At 43.9% G+C, this 24572-nt stretch overlaps 1 protein-coding gene across 5 annotated transcripts in view; it reads right to left on the bottom strand.

Annotated features, from left to right (window-relative positions):
• LOC105727565 (guanine nucleotide-binding protein G(s) subunit alpha) overlaps positions 1-24572 on the bottom strand; it is a 57043-nt gene that overhangs the window by 22778 nt on the left and 9693 nt on the right. Inside the window, exons 4-6 of one of the 5 annotated variants that reach the window (XM_064382550.1) lie at positions 16979-16998; positions 16412-16430; positions 9331-9342 (exon numbers count right to left, since the gene is read on the bottom strand). The exons of the other annotated variants lie outside the window; for them this stretch is intronic. Coding sequence (XP_064238620.1) covers positions 9331-9342; positions 16412-16430; positions 16979-16998 — 51 coding nt within the window. The remainder of the gene's footprint in view (positions 1-9330; positions 9343-16411; positions 16431-16978; positions 16999-24572) is intronic. 5 annotated transcript variants of the gene reach the window in all.

Genomic DNA, 24572 nt, shown 5'->3' with positions numbered 1-24572 from the left:
GGCCTACATCCCGGAAAGCCCAGATACGCAAAGTCCACAGTCTTCCAACTTTTTCTTTGACTTCTTAACACAGTCCATGGAACTTAAGATGTTTGGGTGAAGAAGGAGAAAAAAGAAAAGTCTACCTATAAATGGAAACACTTCTAACAGTCCCCAGGGCTATGGGGCGACTGATACTTCCAGAGGCCTTGAGCAAACAGCTGTATCGTTTTAAGTTAGCTTTGAAAATAAAAAGACACTGTTAGCCAACAGGATGGCTGAAATTCCCCCCTTTTCCCCAGTTTGCTCCACTTCGAGTAAGAAAAGGTGTGACAGATGAAGACGCCACGTGTTATTTTTCTTGGCCCCTTCCGGTATACCGAGTACACCGCTATCCCCATTGTACAAGGCGTCTTTTTTATGTATCTGAAAGGACAACAGAGGGCGATTCAAAGTCAGCAAAGAACACTTGGAATTAAGAACAGGAAGCACAGCCTAGACGCCAGACCCTCATAACCTGCAGGCCATCCTGCCCTGGGCCACTGCAGACCCCTGATTTTCTTGAACTTGGCTGAAAAGTTGTTACCTGGCTTAAGCTAGGTCTTTGTCACACTCCTGATCTTGGCCTCTCTTCCACACAAAAATACACCTTCTTTGAAAATGCTCAAAGGAACTACTGTCCTAGCTTGATGCTTTTCACCTAACCAAAGATGGATAAAAATACTGTGTGGATACACCTAAATGTGCTCATAGGAAAACTCGGCAGTTAAGGTCTCAGGATCAATGATTCCAAGGCTGCCGGCGATAGAGATAGTGAGGCTCCCTATCATCCACCACCTAAGTTAGAACTGCTTGATGACACGGCACAGGTGCTATATCTTTAGATGTTAAATTAGAACTTCCTGGCTGAGCCGGGCGCGGTGGCTCACGCCTGTAATCCCAGCACTTTGGGAGGCCGAGGTGGGTTTGGATCACGAGGTCAAGAAATTGAGACCATCCTGGTCAACATGGTGAAACCCCGTCTCTACTAAAAATACAAAAAAAATTAGCTGGGCACGGTGGCGCGTGCCTGTAATCCCAACTACTCAGGAGGCTGAGGCAGGAGAATTGCCTGAACCCAGGAGGCGGAGGTTGCGGTGAGCTGAGATCGCGCCATTGCACTCCAGCCTGGGTAACAAGAGCGAAACTCCATCTCAAAAAAAAAAAAAAAAAAACTGTTAAAAGACTTGTTAATAGGGAAGAACCGGCCAGAAATTTTTGTTATGCTCCATTTGTTCAAAATCATCTTCCTTTCTGCTTCTAATGTTGCAAAGCACAGATACATTGTCTTTAAGAGTACCAGATAAATAGTAACAAATAGGACCTTGATACTTATGCCAGGAGCTACACAGTTATACAATGTATATAATGAAGAGTCTCCTCATTTGGAAATCTCTAAGCTCCATTACCACCTTCCCCTTTTAGATAAATACCACACCTGAACTTTAAAAGGAGTGAAACTACCCCATGTCATATACTAACATGCGTTCTAGGCAAGACACAATTGGGACCATCGTCCTAGAATGTGTAATGCAAGATCAGGCTTTACTCCTTTTAGCTCTCAATCTATGATACCATTCTTGAAAACAAAGTTTTTTTAAGTGTAGGTTTCATATATATCTTATTATGACTACTGATGGATAAATAAAGCATATACTTTGTAAATAAATGACAGCAGGTGGAATGATGGGTTTATAGGTAAGCAAATGACACTCAGAGCTTTGAAACAAGCTGGTTTGTGGTCTGCTAGGCTCTCTGTTTTCACTCCACACAAAGTGGAGGAAGAGATTTTACTGAGCTTTTGGCCTCAAATTTGACCTCTCCAGGCCCTAAAAGTTGTTATTTTTTTTTTTTCAAGTCTTTCAGATTTGGAGGCTACCATGTGTGACCTTTTCATATGAATTAGTAATTTATTTTAATTGATCATTACTGTTTTAAGTACCTAGTTTATGCTTTGAAAGTAGGGCAATCTATTAGCATAATTCTTGGAACAGTCCAGATGAGAGCTTTCCAGTGGAAGGGGCCCCTCGACTGACTCAGGAAGAGAAGGGAGTTATGGAAACTTCAGCTTTCAGGAAGGGACAAAGGACAGAATGTCTTGGGTATAAAATGCCCCAGGAGATCACAGATCTGTGGCTCAGGAGACTTGCTTCATGCCCAAGCCAGCCAGTTGAGATCATAACACATCCCTAACCTAAAACACTAGGTCACCTAACAAAACAGCTTGGTTAAACAGATGGTGTCACACACGACACAGAGAAATGGCCTTGAGACATTTCTGTCCAACAATGAACAACATCCCCCACCAGGGTTTGAATTCTGTGGTCTTGTCAACTTTGTGGCAATCAAGGCAGTTTGTGATCTTTGGCCCCTGGGTATCCTTTCTCAGTGAGAATGCCTTCTCTGCTTTTCGAAGCAGTGGACTTACTACAGCTTAGAATCTTGAAAACATTGCTCTCCTTAATGATGTCACTCAGTTTTTGGACAAGAATGTTCTCTTTGGCCCTTCATTGGTTGGGGTCATTTTAAGTTGTTTCCCAAGAGCCCAGGGCAAATACAATTATAATATTATTTTAATAGCCTAGGAAACAATAAATAGGTTTCCACTGAAACAGAAACTTTAGCTGTAAGGTTTTAATAATAGTATTTAGCACTTCCACAGTGTTTCCTGTGTTCAAAGCACATTCAGCACTTTAATTAGCTAGAATGACTGAAACTGCCATTGCAAATAAATGTCAAAGCCTATGCCATGTAGATGATGAAAGCAGAAATTGTAAAAAGGATTTCCTAGTCCCAAATAAGAAGACTCTATTACTTTAGACCATAAAAGTTATTAAAAATTGAATGTAGTGATTATCCAGGGCATTTTTTTCTTGTCATATTCACTAGCTAGTAACTCTAACCACAAAGTAACCCTAAATTTGTATTCAAAACTAAATGTGATATAAAACTTCATTTCAGAAGACTTGAAGTCAATTACTGAAGAATTAACTACATGGCCATATGACATTTTCCTATTTAATATCCATCAACTAACTTTAAAATGATCTGTTTTTGATTCAGAACATACTCTAATTCAAACAGAATGTGGAAGTACATTGGCCAGTGTGTTTGGACCCAAATTCTTGAGCCAGTGGCTTTGAGATGCTATTCAAACATCTACTTAAAACAATGGCACATAATATGAGGGCAACTGGGACATTTTGCAGTCCTTCTTGATCTTCCCTGACTCTCTGATGGTTAGGCACCATCTGTGAGAGAGGCTTCCTGGTCTCCGTGGACAGATGCCCAATTCCCAAGGCCATCAGTGTCTTTCTCACCACATCCCCATGAACCCCAGAGTGGGCAGGAATGGACTTTTAACAAAGCCACCATCTACCTTAAGAAGGGAGAAGTTAACAAAAAGACATGATATGTGTTACTTTGTTCCTTTTAGGAATCTAAATGATATGATGCACATGTTACCCTTCCTTGAAGATTCTAGGTGGACAAACAACTTGGATATCAACAGGGAGTGGAAAACAAACCCACTAGTGGAAGCGAAAGGCAGAGCCATCAGCAGAACACAGGCAGCAGCTTCAACAATTAATTCCAAAACTCAAAGTCAAATCCAGGCAAAGACTGAGGAAGCCCCATTCTCTTTGAGGTACATCAACATCAACAGATCAATGGACCCACTTAATGGAGCCCTTAATTGGATTTTTTTAAAAAAATTAAGAGTTTTACCTCTCTACAGCAGGAAAGTCAATTTTCCTAAACTGAAATATCCTTCACTTCCCTTGGGGAAAAATTTTCATGAGGACTAAGGTAATGGGAAAACCTGTTGCTTAGAACTTTTAACTTGGCCTTGAAGATGGAAACTCATCCAGGATGGAGAATAATGTAGGGAGACTAGTTAAAAATAGACATGGACCAGCTCACTTTCATGCTTATTTACAAGGTGCCTTATTTAAATGACACTTTGATCCATCATCTTACTAAAAAATGACAACAGGAAAAAATAAGAGCCAGTTGGTTCACCTGGAGATGTGATGCTGAGACCAATCAAGAGGTCTGAAGTCCTAATAAAATATCCTTAGATAAGAGAAGCTCTCTCATTGCTCTTATTTTTAAAGATTTTAGGGTTTTTTTTTTCCCCTCATGGTATTCACTTCTTCAAATTTAGCTCCATAGAATTAGAGTTTAGACAGTCAAAAACACTGGATGAATTCGCAATTCATTTCTTTTAGTTAAATGCTGCTTTGTGGACATATACAAATGAAACAACTGCTAAATAAGAGTTTTACATCTTTGGATTCTATTTTATCTACGTGCCAAGCAAATGTAGGTGATCATTTTCAAACAGCCTTGCCGTTAGGGACTAGCCTCAGTTTGGGAAACTGAGATGCACACTGGGCCTCGGGTGTCATTTGCCTTCAGAGCTGAAACCCCCTCTCCAGTCCCACTTCCATCTGCTGTTAGTAAACCAGGAATTAAGCAATTAATGTGACATAATTAGTCACACATTTAATTCATCTAGAAATGTGATACCTTTTCATCGTTTTGTGTTTGCCCACACATGTTTAAGTTGAAATTGAAAAATGTGTAATTATCACTTAGCTCCACCTATTTCCCTGGCTTTTATTTTGAGGGGGGAACTAATTGGGACCCAGGCTGCATGACTCCTAACAAGGAGGGGTGCACCCTCCTTTCGCACTGGCTCCAATTCTCCTCCCCACAGCCACCCCGGCCTTCCTCTGCTTGATTTCCATTTAGCCTCCAGTTGGTTGAAATTAAGTGTTTGCCAGGGAGCTCAGGGCTGTGCCCTCTACTCTGCCACTCGGCAGTTTATTGAGGGCTTGGCAGTGTGCACAGAACTCTCACTGGCCTGTCAGGAGCCCCTCAACATCAGCAGAGCCCAGATGGCACTGTCTTTCTAAGGTCTTTGCCGACCACTGGAAGTTATAAGGAGGGGAAAATCATTCAGCCCAAGCGTCAAGCATTTGCAACTAGTCTGGGGATCAGATGAAAAGGAGATTTTTTTTTACGAGCTACAGACCTCAGCTCTACCCACAGCCACGTCCCAGGGTCTCTGCATGCCGCCCAGTACTGGGAAGGCTGCCTCTGCCCACTTTCTTGAACATTCATGTTTTTTGGTTGCCTAAGTCTCTACTACCTTCTCAGATTACGGTTCCTTTTGTGCTAATTACAGCGAAAAAACTGAAAGAATGTCGCTGACTTTACAAAGAACACAAAGCAGACTTGCTTTAAAAACTAAATATAGCCAGTTTCTTTCAGAAGGCAGACAGACTCGGCCTTCCAATGATTTGTACTATGCAGATTAATTGCAAATGTCCAATTCATTTATTAAGACCCAAATGACAGCAGGGCTCAGCTATCGGCAGGACAGATTAAAAATGTGTGTTGCTCTTGGGGGCCATTTACCTAAAATGAGAAGGTCTGATTTATGATAAACTTTTTTTTTTTTCCAGCACTGAATTGTAAATTAATACTTGCTGATGATGACAGGCTAATTTAAGCTACCATTGAAAGACTAAAGAAATGGAAGCTGCCAACCATAGGAAGCAGTACCTGTACTGTGCAGGTAAAAACACAGATGAAATGAAAGAAGAAAATTGAACTTCTCAATGTGGAAGGCAGTGGCTGCCAGAGATCAAGAGGATATTGTTTTTGTAGCCCCTGTTCTCCATTATGTAAGAAATGGCCTTTTAAAAGACAGACTTGGGAAGGGGGTATTATCTCTGTTAGCCAAGCAAATTATAGATTACTCCCCACCTCCACCCCTGCCACCATGAAATCCTGAAAGGGTTAATAGGTAAACAGTAGCAGCTTGGAATGATTTATTTTTTTCTAAGGAACATTAAATACTGAATTGCTCATGCTGAAATAATGCTACAGCTGTGATCCCTGGGGTTGAATTTTGGACACTGGCTCGAGTGACAGGTGTACTCATTGTATGCCCAGCTCGGCTGAAATTGTGATGCCTAACTCAAATTTTTTCCCAATTAACTGGCGAGGATTCTGGAGCCAGCCAGGAAAGGGCCTTTTGCCACAAGCACAGAAGACATGTGTGCTCAGCCTTCAACGAAAATGTCAGCCTTAAGGGAGGATGGAGCCATTGCTCCCTGATCATAAAAACAAGAAAATGGAGATGGACCTGAAATGTCTAGAAAGGTAGAGAAAAGAGACAATCTAGTTGGCACCAAGCCCTTCTAGGTTCTAAAGCAAAGAGGTCTGTCCTACAATTCAGCTCTTAGAGGATTTTAGGGATTGAAGCAAGTCCAGGATTCTAGGAAATGTGTCACCAAAATTGGTATTATTAGAGGAAGTGGCACAAAGCTACAAGTGCAGAGTCTGATCTGTAACATGCTAATTACACCTATTTTTATCCCAGGGTTGCAGTGACCTAACACCAAGAAATAAAAACTCTGGAAAACTAGTCCTTCACATATAGAAGGTGTGATTCCCCTGGGGTATGGGAGCCCCTGAGAACACTTTCATTGGGTCCATGGGTCTAACCTGGGGTGAGAAAGCAGCAGTCCCTCAGGAAGGTGGTTGATTTTCAAGAGCACTTGGTAGCAGTGAAGAAAGGCACATGGGGAGCTATTGGGTGATGTCAGCATGCAGTAAGAGGGGAACTCTGAAATGTCCAAGACCAGCCCAAGCAAACTGCACCATCTCCACGTGGTGCCTTGGTCTGGAGAGGAAAGGAAGGAGGCCATGTTTTGCCAAGCCAAGACTGATCAATGAGGAGAAAGCTTTCCTTAGTCCATTCCACTGACAGCAAAGGCCCTGGATCCCTATCTTCTGCCAAGATGGTGCCAAAGAGCTGAACCATACAAAGGAAATGGATATAAAACTTAATTGAGACCCAGAGACGTCTGATCTCCAAGTTAAAGGACTACTCCTTATACTCATAACAGCTGGAGGCATCCCAAAGTCTAGAAAAGCCTAAATGACCCTAAATTCATACTCGTGTTATTTAACCCATGCCTCTGGGAGGCGATCAAGAACAGGATTAATTTCATCCTCAGCCTGAAAAGTGAAGTTCCTTAGTTTTCTTTTAATTAAACAATTATTTTAAGTGCATCATTTTAACAAGATACCATGAGTTAGTTCAATGAATGAATACAAAACCAAAATCTTGACTAGTATAATCCCTAAATCAACTTAATATCTTAATTTTAGGTACTTTCATTTACCTTACACATTCTTCAATGTGTTTTCCACAATTTGGCATAACTACATATTCACTAGATTTATTGGGTGGGGGGAGGCAGAGAGGCAGAGAAGAGAACTTATTTTTTTTTGTAAAGACTATGATTAAATGATAGAACTCACAGCAAACATTTAATTTCTACAATTGATGCCAAAGGTAGAAGAGATTTTGAGAGAAAAAAAAATAGATAATTTCTAAAACATGTAAAGCGAAACAGCAAATCTGCAAATGCAAGGAAAAAAAAAAAAACACCACTACTAGCAGCATGAAAACTCCAGGGAAACAAACAAAAACATCATTGTAATTGATAGTAATTGAACCCCTGCTTAACTTTCCTCCCAATATCTGATAATTCTGTGAAATCACCTAGCTGTCACTCTTGTCCTTTTAGAAACATGACATTGATTAGTCTAGCAGAGACCCATCATTAGAATTCTGAGGTCTGCTTAATGGGGCAACTAAAAAATCTAAGTCATCAATTCTTGACCTTTTGTTTCCTGAAATTCTCGGTATGTGGTAAACTGCTGAAAACACATTTTCAAGGTCTGTGACTGTAACATGAAAAATAAAGGATCAAGGCTGGGCTTTGAAGGTCTGATCATATCTGAGTTCTGCCCTGACTGCACCCCAGAGGGAAAATAAGTAAGATGGATTAGGAAGAGCATCTGGGGGTCATATCAATACTTTCTTTTGGGCTGAGCTATTTGCAAATAGAAATGGACTGTAAGACTGAACTACAAAGGAAGATGTGCCAAGGAGCCATTGCCCCTTCTCCTGCCTTTCCTTGTCCCCTTCCTCCCCCATCTGCCTGGCTTTTTACTGCATTGAGAGATCAGGAAAAATTCCAACCAAGAGAGTCTAAATTGGCTATGCACGAGAGAGAGAGAGAGAGAGAGAGAGAGAGAGAGAGAGAGAGAGAGAGAGACAGACAGAGAGAGAGAGAGAGAGAGAATCTAGTCACAGTTTTGGTGACTTTGAAATAAAAGGATTGGGTTGGGGAGGGTCATTTTTTTTTTTTGAGAAACAGAATCATGGACACTTTCTTTTTCTATAAAAGCAAAATGCTTCTCACCCTTATTTTTTGCTGGCTGGATTGAGCTGCTTGTAACCTAAGACAAAATGCATCAGGTAGCTTCAGCTTCCTCTGAATTCTAAGATGGTTGCAGGCACCAGACTCTGACAGTGATGTTGCTGAGAGTCTAGCCATAAAGATTTCTTTCCACACTGTTCTCCCTCCACATCTGCCTACAAGTACTAGCCTGCTGCTTCATTTCCCCCGTCCTCTGCTGTCGATTTCAGATGGCTGCAGCAGAGAAAGCGAGACCCCCACACCTTGTCTGTGTGTACCCTTCCTTCTGCACCCCCTGAGTGCATTTGGACTGTGTTGGAGTGACATTGGGACAGGTGGCTGGCTGAGCTGATCCTCTCAAATATTCAGGCAAACTGGTTGTTGGTAGACAAAACATCCAGATGCTTTTTCACGATTGAACTTTTGACCAAATTGATTGGATGCTTTGGTGTCAAGAAGACAAAAACCCAAGTCAAAAAGGTCATCAGAGTAGGAAATTTGTAGGCAGTGAATAGCAGGAAGCATTACATATTTCTAACAATGAAAAATGTGAATTTTTAGATTGTGCTAAATGACTCAAAATTGACCAGAGCAAAGCTACAAAGTGAAAGAATGGATCTTGTTAAGGTTATATTATTCCCATTTATTTGGCTTTGTTGCTGCCAGAAAGTGGCTTGGAGTGTTCCTTTTCAGTGCTCTGTAAAATGTAAATGGTCTAAATTAAGACGCCATCTAATCTCAAACAATATTAATTGTGACATGAAAAATGAGACCAATTCTTCCGACATCACAATCACCAGCACCCCACATTAACTGATTGCCTCACTGTGTTTCTCAAAAGCCTGAATATTTTCCTTTTCCAAAAGTCTCTATTTATTTATTTATTTTCTGAGATGGAGTTTCACTCTTGTTGTCCAGGCTGGAATACAATGGTGCAATCTCAGCTCACTGCAACCTCTGCCTTCCAGGTTCAAGTGATTCTCCTGCGTCAGCTTCCTGAGTAGCTGGGATTATAAGCATGTACCACTATGGCCAGCTACTTTTTGTATTTTTAGTAGAGACGGGGTTTCGTCATGTTGGCCAGGCTGGTCTAGAACTCCTGACCTCAGGTGATCTACCCACCTCAGCCTCCCAAATTGCTGAGATTACAGGCGTGAGCCACTGGACCCAGCCATGCCTATTTATTTTTAAGAGGGGAAAAAAAAATCCTCAAATACTTTACTTATTCTGACACTGAAAATGCACTCTCCTGAAGTGGGCTTCTTTTGACCTCCAGGCTCGGCAAACCTCTGTATCTGATTTGTCTTGTTTCTTTCCCCTCTCTGAATTAAGACACTTCCTAAAATAAAACCGCTAAGCAGCCAGCCGGTCGTATGCCAGGATGCTGCTCCTGCATCTCTCTCCTTCCAGACAGAACTGCTGGACTCTAATGTTGCTTTCCAGGAGGAAAATGCATTTTCACATATTTGTCAAGTGTTTATAGTTCACTGTTCCTCCATCTCAGTAGCAGGCAGAATCACCATGCGTGGATATAGGAGCAAATCTGTATTTGCAGTTGGCTCTGATAGGGAGATTGCTGTTGTTCTAGAGAAAGGAGCTATCTCTATCTCTGCAGTACTGCCTCACAATTTCAAGACCACTGCCTCCTCCCATAAGATTCTGCAGATGTTGCACTTGGTTTGTTAAACCTCTTGCTAAATGTAAGAAATAAAGTTGTTTAACTTGTAAATGTCCATAATATACCTACTGCAAAGCCCTGAGTCCTTGCTGTTTCATTATCAGCTGCCCGTTAATAACCATCAAATTAGAAGCGTCTCTAGCCGTATGGCAATTTAGTGAGGGGAATAAGAACAGAAAATCACAAACTGTTCAGGGAAGTTGCCGCATACCGGGCCTCCTGGGGCTGGGGCCCAGGGCCCCTCAGTATTTAGTTCAAGGCCACGGGGCTTTCTTGTGCGACATTACTTCTAACATAGATACTGTGTAATTCAGTTACACAAAAGCAGCCCAGACGAGCAGGCTCACATCATCTCTTGTGCTCTGCGTAAGTCTGCACCAGAGGCTGTCAACGCAGCCTGCACTTCCTGTTGCATGTCACGAAAGGGCCCTAAAATTAAGGAGGGAGGTGAAAGGAAGTACAAAATAATGCACCTTCTATGCCTGTTTTTTTTTTCCCCTCTCTGCTCCCTTCATCTCTAGGGACTTCACAGCTAACCCAGACACATTTTGTTACTTCCCATGCCCAGGCGGAGAGGTTTTTTCCAGCTGTGGGAGTCTAGAATTCACTTTTATCTCTTTCTAAACATTACCAGCCCAGAATCCTTAGGCCACTTTGCGGCACTGTAGCAACAACACGATAGGGGACTCCTGTGGACCCCATGCCTCAGATCAGAGCAGGGATTCCAGGCCAGGCTGGGAGGTGGAAGTCGGTGACGGCGCCATTCCCTCATTCTCACTTGAGCTGACTGTAGTCTCTTAACAACATCTTGTGCTCCAACTCTTTCCCCATCCCAAAAACACAGCTGGCCTCGGCCCCTCAGAACATAAGTCCCGGCTTGCTGGGCTCTGTCCCTTTACCTCGCTTCCAATGCTATGTTGAATGGTCCTTAAGTGTTCATTTCAACCTCACACCTGACTTAGCACCTGACTTTAAAGAAAAACATCCTTTACAACAATAAGGTATGTGACCACTTGAAACCCCTCCAAGGCTTTCAAAGCCGGTGGAGCAGAGCACAAGGAGGAGGACCAGACCCAGGGTTAAAATCTCACAGAAGGAAAAGGGGAAGCTGGCACCTAGCAGGTGCCTCTGTCTTGCCCTTTGGGCTATCCTATTCACCACTTGCCCCTGGCTGACTAGTCCTGGGCCCCACAGAATGGGCCGGTGGTGCACAGGCTCAGGGAGGGGCTTCTCTCCCCCTCTCCAAGTGCATCTGTCATTTGGTGGTGACAGCCACTTCGCACTCCATACCTTAGCAACTCGGATCTCTTCTTTCAGAGGCCCCCTCCTTTTCCCCCACCAAGAGCCTCCTCTTAAAAAAAAAAAAAATCATGTTCTTTCATCATAATTAAAGTGCTGTCAGGGAAAATGGCACAGCTGAGTTTTGCTGGTTGAAATGACCCTCCTTCTCCACTCCTCTTCGCTTCTCTCATTTGCTAAAATGGTCTTTTCTCTGCCTGAAATCGGGCCCTTTGGTGATGGAAATTTTAACTTAAGGCATCGAGTTCTAAGCAGAAGCCTAACCTTGGGAGGGTGGGGAGAAAATCAGTGTTTTGAGCTGGCCTCTGTCTGCAGCAAGGTGCTGCTGAGGCCGTTTTCATCAGGAGGAACAAGGGCAGAGGCTACCTCTGGGCTTTAGATCCATGCAAGTTCTCCTAATTACAAGTCACTGTCAGGGTACACAATTTAGCAAAACTTGGAGGCTAATTCTCCCTGTTGACTTAGCTAAGGGTCAGGAGGAAGCTATTTAGAAGGAAGTACAGAGGTTCTGTACCTGGGAAGATAAAATCCAAATGCCTCTCATGCTCTGAGGGAAAGCATGCCTGCAACCGTCACCATTGGCCTACGTGTTTGTGTGTTTGAAATAAAGCTGTAACTTACAGGCATAATTCAGTGCTCTCCTCCTAGCTGAGTGTTACTGAGTCATACTGGGGGGGTACTTCCTGTTTGTTGTGAACACTGCATCATGTAGGGGTCTTTTTAATGTCTCCTATCATTTTGTGACAATGTTATTCTAATCCTGTTAGCCATCATAGAACTTTCTGAAAGAAACCCACACATCTGAGCGACTTTGAACTCTGCCATTAGAATCCATGACATCTATTCAAATACACATTATGGGAGGCACTCATAATATTCATCCCAGCCATCACCTTCTTACATTATAAGGAAACTCGAGTGTCAGGAGCTTTCAAAATTAGCTTAATTTCCTTTTCCTAAAGATCGTACATCTCGGAAAGGCCCCTTTTAAGTTACACTGGGGAACTTAATTGGCAGGCTTTTGGGTTTCTATCAGGGTATTGCTAATATCTGGCAAGTCAAGATGGCAATCTGGGCCGCCCTCAATGGAGTCATTAGCTGTTAATACACCTCTGAGTAACTCTAAGCTAAGGTGTGAAATCAACCCAAGTGCCACTAAGCCCCAGTTTTTCCTAAGGCTATAAACTGCAGGACAGTTTTGAGGGGGGCTGTTTATGTAACATACAAACAACAAGGTTGTTTTGCCGCTGGCTTACTCGCTGGCCTGGCCTTCTGCTTCCTTGCTTCTTCCCCAAGCGCCCCCCGCATTATATTTCTTTTTTAGAGAAAGCAAAGCTACCGTATAGTACTCAAGCGTCTTTTATTTCCTGACTGTTCTATGTGTCATAGCCGTGGACGCTGGAGAAAAACATGGGGCTTGTCATTATCGACCAGAGCTGGATGAGTCAGGCACCCCGAAGGCTGCGATCTGAACCTGACTGTGCCACTGAATGGGGTGGAGGGCACCCCGCTGCCAGGCGGAACAGCACTAAGCAAGCACTATGCGGCTACTTGGAGACCTGGAGTGAGGGGTCTGCGTGTCCTGGGGTCATGGTGAAAGAAAGTCAATTCATTGCTTTGGGGCTGCTAGCCAGCCATAGACTTGGCTTGAGAATAACAGGGTATGGGGCTGGAACAAGAGGTGGGGAGGGGGTGACTGCCCAAAAGCCCTCTCCAGTTCCCCCCAATGCCTTCTGTTAGAATGCTACTCTTAAGAACCCCACTATTAAAAATGTGACTGTCAGGGCTTTTGGGCCTCATAGAGCTCTTTATTAAAATGCAAATGTCCCTAAGAGTAGCCCCATAAGCCTTTGCCAGCTAATGGGATTAACTGAAGAGAACACAGCCACCTGCAGGGAGGTGAGGAGGCCTGGGGCCAAATCACTTCTCAGATTTGCCATGTGCTCATCCGAGATCACCCAGAACGCAAAATTCAGGCATTCTTGTTTCAGTGGCAAGTTTTAAGAAGCCACAACTTAATAATTCTATAAATCTCAATCATATTCACTATGGAACAAAATTTATCTGAGAGTTCTTTCAGTTCAGTCATCCACACAAAAAAACCTTCCCTTGTCATATTTTTAACGTAAAAAATAGCTATCAATCTGTGTTACGCACTCATATTTTCAAAAAAACATAAAGGTCACTATCACGTGCTGTGATAGTTACAGAGACCTATCAAGAAGACATATTATTTCAAGGGCAATGAATAGATAATTGAAAAGTATTTCTGAAAGGAAAGTTGGAAATAAAATTCTGGAAATTAAAATGTGTTTTTCTTTCCACAATGGCTGGGGATTTATTATAGAATTTGAATATATAATACCTCTATCTGCATTAGGGAACAAAAGAGACCCGAAGCTCAGGATCTAAGATGGAGGACTGGAACTAAGCGAGAGGGCAGGCCAGGAATTAAGATGGAAGGTAGACCAGGAGCTAAGATGGAGGGCAGGCCAGGAGGGAAGATGGAAGACTAGAGCTAAGATGGGTGCCGGCCCAAGAGCTATGACAGAGGATTGGAGCGAAGATGGAGGAGGAAAGCACTAAGGTAAAAGCACTCTACACTACATCAGGACCTGGCTGCAAACTACACTTTCCCGTCTTACTCTCAAAACACTAATCCTAGACATAGACGATTTCTAAGGTTAAGTGGGAGATATTGGGCCCATTCTCCTAAGAGAATTTTAGTCTTGAAAGATCCTGGAAGGCATAGTTTGGCTCCAGAGAGAGCTCAATGAAAGAAGGAATTTGGTAAAAGGCGGTTCTCAGCACCACTCCTGGGCCAGGCCTCTACAGCCCCTCCTGGAAGCAAGCCGGGCTCCTCAGCATGACCAGTAACCCTCTGGGTTACGCTTCCCGGAGAAAGGCCTCGTTCAGTCGCATGACTGGCAAGTCTTCAACAGGGAGGTCTACCCATGACTAGAAACGGTTCAGTCAGTGCTGTTTGTGCAGAAATTTTCAGCCTCAGAGTGGCATGAAAATCTGAATGGCTGTGCCTGTCAAATGTTGTTTGTTTTGACCCCAGCAGATCCTTCTGGTTTTTCTGCAGTTTGATTATCAGCACTCATGACACTTTTAAGTAAGCTCTGATTTGGTGTGCTCAGCTGGGCTGGAAGACTCTTAGCAGGTTGTTGAAGTCTTTTGGTTGACAATCTCCATCTTGCCTTATTTATTCCCTGTGTAATCACTTAGCAGAGACTGCCCACTCTTGCTAACTTCCTGGGTTTGTTTCGATTGCATCAAGGGAGTAGCAATGTCTCACACCTTTGTCTTCCCCACCGGGAAGGGCATGTATTTGGCACTCAATACATGTATATTGAATGAATGAATGAATGAATGAAAATGCCTGAATTGAGGCAAACTCACTGACCTGGCAAGGATTCATCCTTCTAAGAGATGTGGCAGATATGTGAGTGGCTACTGCGAGCTTAGAGATGCTACTAGACAGACAAAAAGGAGTAAGGCTATTTCAACCTACAAGTTAACCAAAAAATTAGGAAATAGCAGTGAGAAAAAAATGGGTATATGTGCTAGTTCCCATGTACCAAGAACTGGGTGGTATTCCACGCTTTTGCCAAGTTGGACATAACCTACATATGGGTAAACCTCAGACCTGCCAATAGTCAAAAATTTGAAAAATTAATTTGTGACAACTGTTTTCACTTGGAACCAGGATAAATTTAACTATGTTCTTAAATTAGGCATGCCATTTTATGCTAAATTTCCATTAAACATTTCCCAACAACATTTCTTTCTTCCTGAAGACCCACCATGGCCCCTGACTCCCTGGCAACTCCAAAATGTCACAGAAGGCCCATTTTTAAAACATATTTGTGAATGAGTTCCTTTTCTTAGCTATTAGATCAGCAATTCTTTTCCCCAACACCGGCCCTAATCAGCCATTTTGCTAAGTCTCAAAGCAACACAAATTTAGCTCAAATCAATTAGCAACACATTTCTAACTCTTGGCGCTTGGGGAGAGTCTGAACTCCTCCTGGTGGAACCAGGTGAATGCCTTGAGAATCAAAGGAGAGGCGGGTCAGCCCAGGAAGCCGCTTCCGCCTCTGTGGGTGTGCTTCGAAAGAAGCCAAAACACGGGAGAATGGGGTCCAACCACAACAAATTAGGGTGAAATTTTGATTTTGTTTTTTTCTCTTGAGCTGATGAATAAAGCCCAGGACATAGGAAGGAGCTAATGGAATGTTTTCCCCACCAATGCCAGGAAGCTGAAGGTCTGCTCTTGTGATTTGCATCTGGCTGTGACTCTCTCTGCCCCCTACCCTCGCCCCAGTACAGAGCAATCGACCTTGCCCCTGGTCTCTTCCTGCTGAATTCCCCTCTTTTCTCTTCCCCTCGCCCTTCCTTACCGAACAGAATTGTCTTCCCTCTCTAATGAACATACCCCAAGAGAATAAAACTTGTTTTTCAAAGTGGGGAGTGGGAGGGAAGGAAGAAAGGAAGGAAGGAAGGAAGGAAAAAGAAAAAATAAAACAATGCCTACAGTGGGTCTGGCTAGCACCCAATTCTCGAGGACATCAATTGTAAAATTCAAAGGTTTCCCCAACATTAAAGATGTATATTTAACGTATAAGATGCCCGCTTTTCACTTTAGGGTTTGCTTTGTTTTGTTCTGGGTAATTATCAAATTTAAAATTCATGATTTTTTTTTTTAAAGAACTAGAAGGTTCTCTGCGTGCCAGACTTCCTAAAACAAAACAAAACCACTTAGTGGGATAAGGCTCATAAAAGCACTTGGAAAATGAGGCTGTGTTACAGGCAGGGTATTCCTAACTTTAACATAAAACAAATAATGGACCATCGTTTTAGAATCAGGAGATAAACATTTGGGAAAGCAGTAAGAGGTGAGAGGGCAGTGGTCAGAGCTTGGAGGGTGGCGGTGGCCCCATCTTGGCACACAGGACAGGCCTCTGTTCCGGCTCTTCTGGTTGGCACTTGAATCAACAAGGGACCTCGTGGGGCAGTGGGATGGGGAGGAGAGGATGCCCCAGCCTGGACTGTGAGGCTGCCTCTCCTTCCCCTGCTCCTGTCCAGTCCAGCCAGCCTGGCCCCTCAACTGTGCTGGCCACACCCTCCTTGGCCGTGCTCCACTCCCTGCCTGGTAGGAAGATAATCACTTGCAACCTGATCCTCTCTTCTGTTCTGGACTAGAAGTTCCTAGAGGGCAAGGACCCTATTTGGTGCTTAGAGCTAAACTTGGCAAAGGCGTTCTTTTCTTTTCACCCTGTCTCCCTCCTCCCTCCCTTCTTCCTTATTTCTCTTTCCTTTCCCTCTTTTTTCCTCCTCTCTCTCCCTTTCAATTTATTTTTTGACATGGAGTTTCACTGTTGTCGCCCAGGCTGGAGTGCAATGGCACGAACTCAGCTCACTGCACCTCCACCTCCTAAATTCAAGCGATTCTCCTGCCTCGGCCTCCCAAGTAGCTGGGATTACAGGCATGTGCCACCATGCCTGGCTAATTTTGTATTTTTAGTAGAGACAGGGTTTCTCCATGTTGGTCAGGCTGGTCTCAAACTCCCCACTTCAGGTGATCTGCCTGCCTTGGCCTCCCAAAGTGCTGGGATTACAGGTGTGAGCCACCGCTCCCTTTCAAATTTTAAAATTTAATTTCTATTTACTTCTTTCCTTCCGTTTGCACCTTCACTTCTCTCTGTCTCTCTCTTTCAACAATAAACAACTGGCCAAAGGGAACTGGTTTTAACTTCTGAGTTGTTCACAAGGACCTTGGGATTTCAAAAGATCAGAGAAGGAAAAACAAACGGAGGAACCTAGATTCTTTCCCTGCTCTTCCTGGGCTAGGAATAGGACTGAAAAAGTGACAGAAGTGGGGAGGACGGTGGGGAACCCGGGAAGAGCTCTCAGGAAGCTGGCCGTTAGTGTGTGTTTGTGGAGAAGGCGATTAATAGGAAACTGCACACCGTGGTTAATGCCCTAAGACTATCCATGCACCTGAGTAAAGAGCAGAGGGAGGTAAGGATCAATACAATCACAGCAGGGTGAGGGCAGGGGAGGGGGGTTTCCTGTAATATTATGATGTCAATTTTAACAATAAATACAACTTCTAGGAGAAAAGGCACCAGGCCAAGTGTAGGATGTGGGTTCAGTGTCCTGTGGGAAGTGAAAGTGGGCAGTTGGGCCTCAGAATGGGGATTTCTAAAAGGGTGTGGTTCCCTCTAAGGGAGGGATTTGTGCATCTGGCACGGGGAGAAGAGTGGCCAAGAAAGCCACCAAATAAACAGACCAAAACCCCTCCCCCGAGGAAAGCACTGAATAGCTGGATTGGTGTTAAAAGTAAGGTCCCCAGGCCCCAAGACAGGATGAGAATCTCAACCAAAACACCCTGGAAACACGGGGCTTTTTTCCGTTTGCGCATCCTACATTCCATCTAGAGAATTCCAAGAGCCCACTTTCTGAGTGCGGACCCAGCCATTCTGAGCTCTCTGCTGACCTCTGGTGGGGAGGAGCTTCAGTAGCCCAGAAAAGAGGCAGCCACCTGCCCTGGTCACCTCTGCTCCCCACCTGCCCTCAGCCAACACTTGGGGCTAGAAGTCAGGAACTGTGAGAAGGAGAAACGGCAAGAAGAGCTTTAAAGACTACCCATAAGAATATGGGCATAAGAGAATAATGTCGTAGGAAAGTTATCAACTAAGAGAAAAATTTTTAAATAGGAGGGTGGAGAGGGACATTTACGTAAATCAGTCTTTTGTATTCAGCTTCTTTCACTTTACAATGTTAAGAGTGAGGGGAGAGACAGTGTGTATATGAATGGCGTTCGGAGGGTAGGTAAGTTTGATCAGAAAGGAAGAAATTCCCATTGGAGGACTTTGTAGCCCTCAAGTGGGAACCTGTGGGGCCCTTCTCAAATAGATAACCTCATCATTTTCCAGCTGCTGGGTGGTGTGTCGGGGGGCAGAATGAAAGGGAATGGCAATGGCACCTGTTCTTGGAACCAAGGAATTTGGCCCAGACACCATCAGACCCAGCTTCCCCTCCAGTGGAAAGGAGGCCTAAAGAAGCCGGAAGCGGCTTGCCCCAAGGCAGTGCTGAGCCTCAGATGGACAGTGGGGGCCCCGTGCTTAGAGAAGACGCCTTCGCTGATGAGAATGCCCCGGTGCGCTGTCAGTATGAAGCACTGAGAATTAAAGAGGGGTTGAGGAGGGCACAAACTAAAAACTAGCCCTGAGGTCTCAGAGGTCCTGAAAAACCCGATGATGCTTGCATGAATGGAAAAATAATGATTTATCCCTAGCAAGTGCCTTCTCTGTAAAAAATCATCGACCATGTAGCTCAAATTCTGCTCTATCTCCCTGCATCTTCCCATATTATTTTAAATGCTAACTCCTCCAGGAAGACCCCTTGGATTTCCCTGGTGGAAACTGGACCTCTGCTTACCTATGAACCTCTTTTCTAGCCCTTGAAAGAGTTTACCACGAAACTCTGCTCCTACAAAGATTCTCCCTTTGATGGGGACCCAGAAAGTATCAATTATTTACCAAAGGACAACAGAGGGCCCTGCCATTTGATTTCCTATACACTCTGCCATTTTGGAACAGACATTTTAAAAAGTGTGTGTGGGATAGGGTGTTGGCATACCTCGTCTATTTAAACTTTATAGGAGAATTAAAGACGTTTTAAAGTGAGAAAGACATCCCTTCTGTTTTTCCAGTTTAGGAAAGCCAGGACCAGAACATAAAGGGATTTGTCCAAGACCCAGGACCAGTTCCCAGGAGACCCGGGGCACCAAGGCTGTGAATCTGCAGGTTGCCTGATAGTGTGCTTTCCTGCCTTGGTTAAACTCTCCAGATCTGCTAGTTAAAAGTGGCCGGAATTTGTCCTTAGATGTCAATTGCTCAACTGAAAACTTTTAAAAGCATTCCTCAGCCTTAGGGGCGGGGGCTGTGTCCCGGGGAAAGAGGCTTTTGATAGGGGGATGCGGGTTCTGCCTTAGGCACCAGCGCAAGAGGGAATTTTTGAAACCAGGCTGTCAATAGCAAAAGCCGAGCGCCACCTGCCAGCCGGTTCTGAGCAGCCTTGCTCTCATCGTTTCCACTCCCCAGCCCTGAATAACTCGTGTTCTCATTTGTTTCCTGCCAAAAAAAGGTAGTTCCTGCTCAGAAAGCCCCCCTAAAATAAGAACACTATTTAAAAAAAAAATCTCAGAAGACAGAGAGAAAGAAAAAAAAAAAGGAGAGAAAGCGAGAAAGAAATTCAAGAATTCCTCAGGAGGCTGATTTCTGATCTGCATTGTGAAACTTCTGAGAAAAATGAGAGATGAGCCCCCTTTCTCCAACTAATGCAGCCCTCATGATCTTCCTTCTTTCTGGCCCCTTTCCCCACCTTTTTCTGGCAGAGCAGGTGCCCCACTTTGAGCCTGCCTTAACGTCTGAAATCAGACCCTAACTCTGGGGAATCAAGACTGTAGAGCCAGAAGGGGGTGGGGGGAAGTCTGGGCACTATGGCTCATGCCTGTAATCCCAGCATTTTGGGATGCCAAGGTGGGTGGATCACCTGAAGTCAGGAGTTCAAGACCAGCCTGGCCAACATAGGGAAACCCTGTCTCTACTAAAAAGACAAAAATTAGCGGGGAGTGGTGGTGCATGCCTGTAATCCCAGCTACTCGTGAGGCTGAGGCAGGAGAATCGCTTGAACCTGGGAGGTGGAGATTGCCAAGACCATGCCACTTCACTCCAGCCTGGGTGACAGAGCAAGACTCCATCTCAAAAAGAAAAAAAAAAAAAAAGGAAAGAAAAGAAACAAGAGGTGTGCACTATCCACTCACTTAGCTTAAGTCTGAGGCTGAGACGCCTGCAAGCAGTTTGGATTCGTCCCTGGCACCCGAGTCCAAGTCTCTATCTCAAGCCTCCTTTCTCAAACTGTCCCTGTCCTGTCCCCGTCTTGGGTCTTTACTTCTTCAGACATAAAGCTGAACATAGAGATACCCTCTGCTTCCTCTGGGACAACCCATCAAATTTAAAGTACTCTCCTGACCATGGCAGGACCCCAGGAATACTTGGCAGAATCATCCCCAAATGAAGCCTTGTCAATACTTCCAAGAATCAAACTTTAGCCTTTTCTGGATGTCAACTTGGTAAATTCATGAAATCCTAGAATAAAGTACTAGAATGAACCAAGATCCCAGGAATGAGAACCCCCAACTTCTCATCCAGTGCTGTGTGTAGTATCCCAGGACCCTCCCAAAGAGCTGGGGGTCCTCTGTCCATGGCCAACTCTGTTAGATCAGACCTACCATAGAAGACAGCAAGGGGTAAACACCGTAAGCTCACAAACACCAAACTGCCCTAGGATGCGCGATTTCGTAAGAGAGCTCCAGAATGGCTGGATCGCATCAGCAACATTTCCAGACTCCCACTCAGAAAGGGGAACCCTCCTGGGAGTGTCCATCCTAAAACCCGCCCTAGCCATTTGTTTTGCAAAACAAAATGATCTAATGTGTTTCCCTTTTAGCAGCTGAAAATGCTTAATTATAAATAGCTAGAAGTTTTTTCGGCAATCCAACTTAAAAAAAATTTTCCCCTAACGTCTGGCATTTATTTTTGGGTTCTGCCCTGAGTCTTCGAAGCATTTACTTGGAAAGATGTTAAACTTCCCCAGGCAAAATGTCAAAATCAACATTCAAAAAGCTTGCCTTGGGTAATTTCTAGGATCCCGCAGTAAGAAGGTTTTGTAGTTAGGGGGCATTTTGCTTAGCTGAACTTGTGACATAAAAAGCTAGTCTTCAGACAAGTTTTGATTTCAAATGATATTTTAAATTTTACATGTCTGATATATAATTTATCAAACTACCAATTTATTTCTATGTCTTCCCCTAAAGAAATCCTAAGAGTGAAAGCTAAAGTGTTGAAATACATGTGCAAGTCTGGAGTGGAGAGTGGTCATTGTCTTTATTTATTTTTCTGGTCTTTGCAATGAACTCAGAGGTCACAAATTCCAAACTTCCTTAAAAAAAGAAAAAAAAACCTCCTTTGTTTGAAAAAATTAGATCCCTGATGAATCTGTAACATCTGAAAACTCTACAGAAAGACCAAATGGGGGCAAAAATATAAATGTGTTACAGTAAAAATATAACAAAGAAGTTATAAAGCCACCTTCCATAATGGTTACTTGGGAGAGGGGCCGGTCATATGCAAGTTAGGGGCTTAGACCACTGTTTAAAACTAAGATCACAACTTAGTCCTGTTATGATTATTCCAAGAAATAACAGTTTTAAGAGTCTGCCCTAGGATGGAGAAGGGGGTGTCCATTTTATTAAAGACCAAGTGCAAGACTCTCGAGCAGGAAATGTCTTGGATTGCTACTTCTGTTGGCTTAGCTATGTTTTATTCCTAAGAGATCTTATGCTCTTTCTCAGTGCAGTCATTCAGAGAAGTGCCCCTCTCTCTTGCAATCTAACTTCCTGGCTTGGAAGATCAGTTGCTAAAGGTTATACACTTCCATGCAGCGGGGTGGTTCCTCATGGGCCTGGGACTAGGAAGACCTCAGGGAGACCTTATGGAGACCCAGCAACGGGGCCCACACACACTGGTTGCTGGTGTGTACACATGATCAGTTAAAGGCTCAGCTACTGTTCTGGGGGAACACATACGAAGTGGGGCCCCTGCCACCCTAGAGCTGATACGTTGTCAGCAGCCATCTGGCAGATGGGTCCTTCATGTCTTGGCATCCTTCTCTTCAATTGAGTGTGCACCAGTCAGAGACAGAATTCCTAGCCTGCTACAGGAAAAGGATCCTTAAGAACCCCTAAGTGATAGATGTGATCATTTAAGGGTAAACGCTATTTAAACACTGATTTGGCCCAGCTATGGGACTGACGTGGTTACTCAAAGTCAGCTCATTGTTTACTTCCCTGAAAGAATTCCTTTTTCTATTCTAGTTAGGATCATGTGGTTCACTTTCTTCTCTGAGATTTCTAGAAATTACTTCTACCCAAGAATATGGGTCACCAAAGTCAGTATGAACATTTCTGACTGGTTGATAGTAACTGCAGGCTGGGCTCGGTAGCTCATGCCTGCAATCCTAGCACTTTGGGAGGCCGAGGTGGGTGGATCACCTGAGGTCAGGAGTTCGAGACCAGCCTGGCCATCATGGTGAAACCCCCTCTCTACTAAAAACACAAAAATTAGCTGGGCATGGTGGTGGACACCTGTAATCCCAGCTACTCAGAAGGCTGAGGCAGGAGAATTGCTTGAACCCAGGAGGTGAAGGTTGCAGTGAGCCGAGATCCAGCCTGGGTGACAAGAGTGAAACTCCATCTCAAAAAAAAGAAGTAACTGCAGTGGACAAACTTTTCTTTGAAGATATACATAATTTTAAGATATGCAAGTTACAATATGTATGATCTGGAACTTTCCCCAGAATTTGATACTGATGTTAGGGCAGTAGTTGTCAATAAGGGGTGACATTTGGCAATGACTAGAAACAGTGTGTGTGTGTGTGTGTGTGTGTGAGAGAGAGAGAGAGAGAGAGTTACTGGTATGTAGGGGTCGGGGATGCTGCTACACATCCTATAGTGCATAGGACAGCCCCCCATGACAAAATGTCAATGGAGCCACTAAGAGGACCCCTCTGTTAGACTGAGCCCCCGAAAATGCCCCTAAAATCCTAGCACATAGTTAACTAGGAGAATTCACAGCATAAAAGTAAAACGCTGTTCTTGCTAAAGCTTTGGGGCCTATTTGAATCCAAGCTCTGTCCTGGGGTGGAAGGTGGCGGTAAAAGTAAAAGGGAACCCTTCCTCACGTTGGCTGGCCCTGGCCATCTCTGTCATTTTTACATAGACATGCCATCTGTTTTCTGCCTTATACTGTCTCACCATCTAGTGGTCACCTGAAATATTAATGCACCTTCACCATCTTTGGGCCCTTCTGGAGCCAGTCATTTAAAAATTCCCATGTTGGGGGGCAGTGGGCAGAAGGAACCCCCCGAATGATGTCAGTGATTTAATTAATAAGTTAATTCAGCATCTTGCAGGCCTAGTAGAGCCACAGAAAGAGCAGCTATAAGGAATTAGGATGGATACTTCCTAAGATTTCAAAAGCATATGAAAGCCAAAAAAATCAAGGGGCTGATTATAAGTAAGTTCTGTCTTTTTAAAAGAGAAACCTACAAGGCTTCTGCTTAAATCCCCTGGACATAGATGTTACATAACCATAGATTTTTTAAAAGAATCTATTTAAAAGGATATGTTCAGGTGGTCTCAGTAATGTAAGTACCTATATACTTCCTAAATAACACCATTCTTTTTTTTATTATTTTTTTTTCCTTTTTTTGAGATGGAGTCTCGCTCTGTCTTGCCCAGGCTGGAATGCAGTGATGCAATCTCGGCTCACTACAACTTCTACCCCGGGCTCAAGCGATTCTCCTGCCTCAGCCTCCCGAACAGCTGGGATTACAGACATGTGCCACCACGCCCGGCTAATTTTGTATTTTTAGTAGAGATGGGGTTTCTCCATGTTGGCCAGGCTGGTGTCGAACTCCCAACCTCAGGTGATCCGCCTGCCTCGGCCTCCCAAAGTACTGGGATAACAGGCGTGAGCCACTGCACTGGGCCAATAACACTATTCTTGACAGGTTTCCTGTTTTCATTTTCTTCAGCTGGAGCACCAGCTATCACAACTCTAGTAAAATGGAGGCACAGATATGTGGGTCCCAGAGCCCCGGGGGAGTTGGAATGGATAATCACTAAGACACAGGACACGTGCTTCTCTTTCCTTTGGAAGGGTCCTGTCATGACCCTTCTTGGGTTCTGGACTGTCCCACAATGGCTGACTTTAGTTTCTGTGGATCATGATAAATATCACTCTTTTATTCCCCCCCAAATATCCCACAGCTTCAAACTTACCTGAATGCAGGTTCCCTGTAAAAATTCCATCATGTAATTTCCACACTAGCAATCAGTTCGATGGATGGCAAAATTGTTCAAATGGGAAAGAGGAGAGAGATAGTATGGTGTTTTGATGGAGGGCGAGAGGCAAGAGCCAGATAACTCAGAAGAGAGAGGCTCTTGCAGCCCAAGTCTTAATTTCCTTATAAGAATGGATGCTCACTCAGTGGTGACACTGAGCTTATGAAAGCTCAACTGTGACACTCCTTGGAAAGTAGTACAGAGATTTTTTCCTTCCCATTATCAATTCATTAAAGGAAGTTTAAAGTACTTACTGTGTCCCACACACAGAATGTGTGACAATGTCGGAAACATTGACTGACTCATAATA

Source organism: Aotus nancymaae, unplaced genomic scaffold, assembly GCF_030222135.1.
Source record: "Aotus nancymaae isolate 86718 unplaced genomic scaffold, 86718_ANA_hifiasm-v0.15.2.pri h1tg000029l, whole genome shotgun sequence".
NCBI lineage: Eukaryota > Metazoa > Chordata > Mammalia > Primates > Aotidae > Aotus > Aotus nancymaae.
This window is presented reverse-complemented; position numbering and strand designations above follow the sequence as displayed.